Source organism: Brassica oleracea, chromosome C9 (assembly GCF_000695525.1).
Source record: "Brassica oleracea var. oleracea cultivar TO1000 chromosome C9, BOL, whole genome shotgun sequence".
NCBI lineage: Eukaryota > Viridiplantae > Streptophyta > Magnoliopsida > Brassicales > Brassicaceae > Brassica > Brassica oleracea.
The window spans coordinates 50,030,416-50,038,644 of record NC_027756.1 but is presented as its reverse complement, the minus strand read 5'-3'; the positions used below and the strand labels follow the sequence as shown (position 1 = coordinate 50,038,644).

Below are 8,229 nucleotides of genomic sequence, written 5' to 3'. Positions count from 1 at the left end.
CAACTAAACATAGTTAACGAAGTAAATTATTGAAACAAAGATCGTGCAATGTATTTGCATACAACAATACTCCCTCTTAACTCCTAATGATTGCACATAATACGTAATGAATTTAACTAAATTATGTTATATTTTTTGTTTGACTAAAGGCTTTAAATAATGTTATATTGAGATCATTGGATCAGGGATACGTTAATTATATACAGACGCGCCTATTGCATTGATACCACATGCATGCGACACGTCGGGTTAAATTCTTGAAACTTTAGTTACAAATTCTCTAACAGATTCTCTAAACTTCAGTTACAGATTCTCTAAAAGTTTATTGCTAGTTTCTTCAATTGTGGATAAATGATTACTTAGCAAATATTTCAACTATATGGGTCGTTAATATATATATTATGATTAGTTAGTTATGAGTTTATAGCTTTGGATCAACCATCCTTATATTAAATATAGTTAAGTGAGGAGCCGCTAAACAATCAAAAAGAAAAGTTTTATAAGTGAATAGCACGATATGCATGGTTTTGTAGGACCAAAGCGACGTGTCCCTCTGAGTATGAATTGAAGTTCAAAAGATCACATGACTAATCCATACTACTTAATATGCATGTAATCAGTAATCATGCAAATAAGACTATATATGCATGTAATATTGTAATTTGAACGTATACTGGAATTAATATAACAGCTTCTTGCCATCGTCTACCAACATATCAAAACCAATCTGATCATCGAGCCCTTATATGTAAGATTATGAGGATTGAGTTGGGTCGGCTTAGGAGTTTTGGAATATTGTTTTCATCATCTACTCTACGAGTCTACATAAAGCAGCACCGTAACATCTGATAATAATCTCTTAAACAACGTTATAGCTAAAAAAAAAACCAAACCGGTTTTTTCAGTTTTTGTCAAGCTTGGTGAGAAGGACTTGTTGAGGAAGGAGAGTGTAATCAATGTGAAGATCCTCCAACATTTTCTTAATCGCCAAAGACTGCGCTGTTCTTCTAATATTCCTCTCGCTGTATTCCTGAAACGTGATGGTGTGGTTGCTGTATAGAGCCATCTTCAACTTGTTCATGTTCTCTATCTCCTTAACCACCACCGTGTGTATCGGTGACCAATGCTGCGGATTCTGCTCCAAGTACCTGATCAGAACCAAAGCAAGAACTCTTTCAAGATTTGATCTAAAAATAATCAAAAAGAAGAGTTCCAAATGATACTTACTCAGCGATTCTTTCTTTGAGATGTGCAATCTTAGAGACTGGTGTCGAAAATGCGATAGAGAACTCCACAGTTTCTCCCATATCTGGACTTCTGAAGTAGTTGCTTATCGGTTTCGTGGCCAAAACACTGTTCGGATAATACACTTTCTCGTTGTCAAGTTTCAAGAACACCGTCGACAACAGATTCATTTCTTCAACCAGCATCTGAAAAAACAAACTTCAAACATGTGACATTTTCTTTATAAACATGGATGAAATAAATACTTGGTGGAGAGTTTTACCGGGACACCCTCGACAACGCAACGATCACCGACATCAAAAGGATGCATAACGAAGACAAACACAATGGACTCAAATAGATTCTTGCAAGTGCTTCCGATTATAAAGGCCAGAGCCACGAGTTGAGTGGAGAAGAACAGCAAAACCTTAGTCGTTGCTACTTCGAGTAGCAGCAGCCAAATGACGATTGTAATAACGATCAAGATCGCTGTCACGAGTTTGTTTAGCTGCTTAACCGCTGTTTTTGTGTCGTTTAAGGAATGTGCCAAAGCTTTCCGGCTAGTGTACACCTTAACCTGGTAAATATAGCAACACAACACAAGTGGTTAACATCAAGAAACACAGACTCTGATTGTTAACTGAGAGCAAGAAGGTGTTGGATGAGACTTACCACCCATTCTGTGAATGCTTTTCTGGTGATTCTCCCGGTCTCAGCAGCACCGTCAAACAAAGGGAACACAAGATCAACCTCTTCTTTAATCATGAACCTAAGCAAATCTTCTTCCTCTATGTAACTGAGACAACAACCCAAACCAATGGTTTTCATTACAGAATGCACAAGAATTAGGCATAGGATTTATCCAAACCGAAACCAACCTAATATTAGGTTCGGTTAGGAGTCAGGTTCAATTCAGTAGGTTTTCTAAGAAAAGTCAGTTTTCAGTTTGGCAAGTTTAAAAATTTATTACCAAACCATTAAAAATAACCGAACTAACCAAAATCTTGAACCAAACAAAAACAAAATTAACCGAACTTATCTGAAATTTTAACAAAATGAAACCAAAATCTAACAAAAATCAGAAACTTCGATAGGTCGAACCAAACTTTTTTTACGGGTTAATTCGATAAGATTTATGTCGAACCGACGAACCAACCGAACCAGCAGGTATAAGAGAGATAAAAGCATAGGAATATTGCTATTCTCACCTGAAGCAAGGCTGAGCAACATTTCTAAACACATGATAAGCAGCAGCCAAAGCCTCCATTTCACTAGTAATCTCTCCCCTCTCAGCCTGCTCTTTCGCATCCCCATACGCCGTTTCATCCAACGTATCAGAGATCGTAGAAAGACCCGACGTCCTAACCGCTTCCACAAGAACCCGCATCGTCCACGCAGAGACTTTCTCACGCTTCATCTTATGAACCTTCCCCATATCAATCACTTTCTTCCCTTTCACCGTCCCTTTCTTCCCAACGCTCGTGAAACTCAAATGCCCCGTGCTCGGCTCCCGCCCCACCTTCTCCGCCTCCTCCATAAGCGGAGGCCCCGAGAGCGTCTGCAGAACGTACTGGTGGAAAACGGATTCTTGGATCCGGTCGAAGAAGTTAACCACGTTGAAGTTCGCCGCCAAGATTTTCAGCAAGAGCGTTTTCACCAGCCAGAGGAAGGCTCCGGTGAGGAGGGAGATGAGAGTACGTGTGATAGCGGTGAGGATCTTGGTGGCTGTTGGGGAACGGTCCACGTCGCGGTTGAAGAGAAACACCCAAGCGATGAGGATCAAGCTGAGCCATATGAAGACTTGTACGCTCTTCTTTAGGCCGTGCACGAAGTAGAGAACTTTTCTACGTAAAAGAAAGTTTGTTTCGATGAGGAAGACGACCAGATGCATGAACCAGTTAGTCACCAGCATCCCGCTGAACGTGACCATCACGAGGACGCACCATTTCCACACTTCTAGCCCCCACACGGTGTAAGTTATCAGGACGTCGATGGTTAAGCTAGCGACCAGAGCGCTTAACACCGCTATAAAGAAAGCTAGCTCTACTAATGTTAGTGCGCTTACTCTTTTTCGCATCTCTTTGCTCAGCTTCACCTTCTTGTAGATTTCTTCGTCTTCATCTTTCTCCACGTCAGCAGCTTTACTCGGTGTTGCTGAACCGACGCTCCTTGTGGATTTGTTGTTGGGAGAACCTCTACTAATAGAAATAACAGCACCAAGTGGCTCCTTAACGTCCCCTTCTAGGGTGCTTGTGTCTACAGGGCGAGATGGTTCGACAAACCGGGACTTTGGTTTGGAGTAAACCGACCTTGCAAAAGATTTCCTCTGAGTTAAGCCTTCAATGCTTGGGTTTGGAGGTCTGGGAGGCTTGTTTGGGCTACCACCAATAAGCTTAGAGATTTCAGGGGAGGAGCTCTTGGTCTCTGGTGAATCCATCTTAAAAGAAACCCTTGATGCTTCTTCACCTGGAACATTGATAACAACTTCTCTTCCTCCGTTGGTGCTCTTTCTTTCTGCCACTCCATTGCTACTAGCATCCATTTTGGTTCTGAATATTTCCTGAGGAAAAAGAGTACTATTGTTGACAAAAAAAAAACACAAAGTGACCTTATGGACAAATGGTTAAAGAAACTATGGCTCTTGTTCTTAGATTTTTAGGAAATTTATGGACTCTAAATCTAAACCTTTAGGCAGAGATGAGAAAACTTTCCCAAGAAGCAAATAAAAATATGTATTTCCCTAGAAAAACAACATAAATTTTTTAAGAGTCAACAGTTAAACATGGGGGGAACGAGGTTACCTACCACTAGTGAGGTACAATGAATCTTCTTCTTCTGTGAGTACCAATCAGCTCATTCTTGAGAAGAAACCCCTGGAAAATAGCAAAAGGTAAACGGAGATCTTAGATAGTACACACCACGACCACGTTTAAAGAGAATAATTCAAACATTTGGTAAAGAAAAGTCAGATAATAATGACCTAAAAAGAAGAAGCGAATAATAGCAGCTGATAAGAAGAGGCGGTGGAAAAAGTTTGGCTGAGAGCTTTGAAGCCAGCCAAATTATTTTAAAATAACATGAAAAGACCAAAGAGAAAAAGGGTTTTGAGAAGATCTTACATGAACACAACACTCAGGCGGGTCCAAAAGAGTGAGATATCTCAATACTTTTTCTATGCCTAATAAATAAGCTTTTCCTTAATATGCTAAGGTGGTCAGAGCAGTAGTTAACCACCATTTAGTGCTAAAATATTTACAATTAATGCTAATAAACTCCTACCTTCTGTCGTCAACACTAAAATTACACAATTCTATACTACCTTTGTTCCCGAAAGTAAGATATTTTAGATTTTTTTCTTGTTCCAAAAAGATAGATTTTCTATATTGTTAAAGTATTTTTTTATACTTTTGAGGAACATTAATTGAGAATATTTGAATTGATTAAATTTCATTGATAGAAAGTTATTGGAAAGTGTATAATAAAATAAAAAATAAATTAAATTATAAACATTTATTAAATTTTTAATAAGCGTGCATACTCTAAAAAATCTTACTTTCAGAGACACAGAGGAAAGTAGATTTTAATTATTCAAAATGTACAGGGGAAAGTTTCCGCACCACCACGAGACTTGGTTTTTAGTTAAAGAATCTAACCATAATCCTCTTTATTACTCTCTCAGCTTTTTATTGTAAGTAGTTTAAGTAAAATTTGTTTGTTTCAAAATATAAGTAATTTTCATAATTTTAAGTAATTTTTATTTTTATTGGGTATAGTGTGACTAATCAAATAATATATATTTATTTATGATTGGTTTAACTACAACTAATTTATACTCATTGTAGAAAAATTAATAATTTTCTTAATATTTGTGAATTACCTAAAACTATCTACATGAACAAAACAGAGGAAGTATAAAACTATTCTTTTTCTCAATAACTCCTATGTACTATCTCACACAAAAAAAGACAAATGCTCTGTCCTGTAAATGTCAGAATATAATATGGATTCTGTGCACGTCCACCACAATTTCAACTTTGCTTAATTTTCAGGCAACAAAAATTCAAATTTCAAATTCCAATTGAGCACGAATTTTAATAAAAAACTAGGTAATAATTCGTGTTTTACGCGGAATATAATTATTAGTTTCGTTATTAAATCTATTTAATCTGGATATTGGTTCGGTTTTAAGTTTTTTTTTTGTTTTCAATTTTCTAAAATATGACTATTATTTTAAATTAATATTCATTTTAGTTTATTCGGTTAAAATGTTTGTTTTTTTGGTTTTTCTGGTAAAAATCAAAAATTAATATTATTTGTTTATTTTCATGTTATGAATATTAGATAGTCGTCATGTCGAATCAATAGTTTCATATTGTAGTTTCTAAACAGATAATAGTTTAAGAAAAATAAAAAAAATTATTAAGACAGATCATTTCACTACAATTTGGTCGGTAGTGAAAGAAGCATTAAGAAAAAATATTTCAACTTTCGAAAAAATTAGATACTTCTTGTGGTGAATATTTAGTTACAAGGTGCTCACATCAATGTGCACATTTATGTGTACATAAAAAGTATATAAAAATAGTTGAAAAATATATAAAGATATTGTTAATTAATATTAAATGACATTTTTGTTCAAAATGATACATGAAAAATAAAATTAAAATTAATTTAAAATAAAAAAGGTCTTGACATTAGTCATTTTTTACATATAAAAAAAATAAAATTGTATCCGTAAATAGTGGTGGGCACAGATCGAATATCTGGGTATTTGGAAGCATTTGTATCGATTCGATCTTTAGCCTCCTAGATATTCGGTGATTCGGATATCGGAAATGTTTTAGAATTTTAAAGAATATCCTATTTGATCTGTAAATAAAATAAAATTTTAAAAATAGTTGAAAATTTTAATAGTAACATTTTATTATAAAAATAAAACATTATTTAACTTTTTAAATTCTAGTACCTAATATAATAAATTTAATTCATAAAAATATTGTAAAACTGATATAAAGTATAATATATATAACGTATATATATAATTCTTTTACATATATGTATATATATGCCTATTATAGATCGAATTAGATATTTGTTCCTAAAAATATTGGTATTTGTGATTTGTTTTTTTTTTGATATTGTATTTTAGTATTTGACTTGTTTCATAGAGTTACGGATATCCAGATTTTTTGGTTCAAATCAAAACGGATAATGAATCGAATCAAAATTTATGAATATTTTATTCAATTTTATCTGTAAACAATAAAAATAATATATATATATAGTTTGGCTTTTGATTCGTTATCTATTTTTATTCGAACCGAACAATCTAGAGTTTTATTTGAACCATGTATGTGTGTTTTGTATTTTTTAAAAACACAAAATACATAATATGAACACATTTATAAATATAGTGTGAACGCGTTAGCATATTTATTATCAAATCATTTGTGAGCCTGTCACGTGTCTAATATAATGTGAATGCATTTATTACGATGTTTTTCTTTAAATATATAAGGGATTCGAGATATTAGTGATAAACAAACACACAGTGTTATTAACTGTGGTTTCATTCGATCATATGTATCCTCCGGTCACCCGAAATTGTTACATGATCTCTTTGTCCATGAAAGTAGTGCCCTCTAACTAGTTTGATTTTTGTTGATGTTGCCTCTTATTTTTGGAGTATTGGAGAAGGTAGGTGTTGCCTTTCAATGTCTATTGGAGTAAGTGGGTTGGTTTTAGTCACTGTTTTTGTAAAGTATATAATTATATCAATGAAATTTCAGTGAAAAAACAAACACAAGTGTCAAAGTCGAGTAACAGGATTGATGAAAACTAAAATTTGTAACTTCTTATCGTGTTACTTTTAAATTATTATGAGAAACACTGCAACACGCTGAAACTAATTTTTCATTTGGATGTGACAAGCCAGAGTGCTTTTTTTTTTGAGAAAGACAAGTGAGAGTGTTGGACAGTGGCCATTATGCATACCACTTTCTCTGTCTCCACCAAGTATCAATTCCTTTACGTCTTTGCTAAACAACAGTTTTTCAATCATTCCGGTAATTAACGTGTTTATGGCATGTCTAAAATATAACTAATTCCTGTAATTGGTGACTAGTCTGTTATCTTTATGGGGTTGTATATTGTTCTTGATTAACAAACTGTTGGGAAAAATTAGCGAATAATATTTTCTTTGAGAGGTTGAGATGGAACGTAGACGGTTTATGTTTGAGATAGCCTTTGTATTTTAGGAAAGGGATTTGCTACTAAGGCTTGATGTTGAGAGTGTTTTATGACTCTCTTAGAAAGAACTTTTTCTTAAAAAACTATTCTCTCTTTATGATTGATTTTGCTAGTTGTGGGATGATTACAAATGGTGCTAAGCACCCCTATTTATACAAGTGAAGGAGCACACTCCAACAAGTTCTAGATTTCTCTAAATTATTATTTATTTCAAAATATCTAACTCCATAACTTTCTCTCTTCTTCTACACAATTCTTCTTCTATACTTCTCCACTTTTCTCTAGATGTTTCTTTTTCTTGGACTAAAACTTGATTATGATTTGATTAGTTTTGAGCTTAAAGAGGGAAATCCAACAAATCTCTCCCTTCCCGATTTAGCCCGAAACAGTCGCCATGCCTGTGCCTTTGCAGCAATCTTCAAACTTCTTGATCGATAATACTTTGGTCATAAAGTCTGACCAGTTTTCGTCAGTGTGTACCTTTGTGAGATGTATGAGTTTCTCTTCAAGAACTTCTCGGATCCAATGATGCCGAATGTCAATGTGCTTCGAGCGAGAGTGAAACGTTGGATTCTTTGCTAAGTGAATAGCACTTTGGTTGTCACATAGCATGTTGTACTTTTCTTGCTTTACTCCCAACTCCAGCAAGAAATTCTTCATCCATAGCATCTCCTTGCACGCTTCCGTTGCTGCGATGTACTCTGCTTCTGTGGTGGATAAGGCAACACACTTTTGTAGCTTCGATTGCCAAGAAAC

General features: G+C 34.7%; 1 protein-coding gene across 7 annotated transcripts; it reads right to left on the bottom strand.

The window, feature by feature from the left end:
• Window positions 1-754: 754 nt before the first annotated feature.
• On the bottom strand, window positions 755-4,433 carry LOC106318719 (mechanosensitive ion channel protein 10-like). 7 transcript variants are annotated; one of them, XM_013756828.1, is made up of 8 exons: window positions 4,344-4,362; window positions 4,205-4,262; window positions 4,030-4,097; window positions 2,433-3,784; window positions 1,897-2,020; window positions 1,508-1,801; window positions 1,228-1,430; window positions 755-1,148 (listed from the first exon to the last, which is right to left on the bottom strand). In XM_013756828.1, exons 4-8 carry the CDS (start codon window positions 3,764-3,766, stop codon window positions 902-904), a joined length of 2,202 nt encoding a protein of 733 aa, XP_013612282.1. In that variant the 5' UTR covers window positions 3,767-3,784; window positions 4,030-4,097; window positions 4,205-4,262; window positions 4,344-4,362; the 3' UTR covers window positions 755-901. The 7 variants fall into 7 exon arrangements, with proteins under 7 accessions (XP_013612282.1, XP_013612286.1, XP_013612287.1 ...); XM_013756832.1 differs by lacking the exon at window positions 4,205-4,262 and having other exon boundaries at window positions 4,026-4,097; window positions 4,344-4,433; XM_013756833.1 differs by lacking the exon at window positions 4,205-4,262 and having other exon boundaries at window positions 2,433-3,800; window positions 4,344-4,433.
• Between the last annotated feature and the right edge of the window lie 3,796 nt (window positions 4,434-8,229).

Excerpts from the sequence above, each read along its gene's own strand:
- LOC106318719 (XM_013756832.1), bottom strand. The coding sequence starts at position 3,766 with ATGGATGCTAGTAGCAATGGAGTGGCAGAAAGAAAGAGCACCAACGGA. Across the intron at positions 1,802-1,896 it reads AAGCATTCACAGAATGGGTG|GTTAAGGTGTACACTAGCCG; the intron begins GTAAGTCTCATC and ends TATATTTACCAG. Across the intron at positions 1,431-1,507 it reads GCGTTGTCGAGGGTGTCCCG|ATGCTGGTTGAAGAAATGAA; the intron begins GTAAAACTCTCC and ends TTGTTTTTTCAG.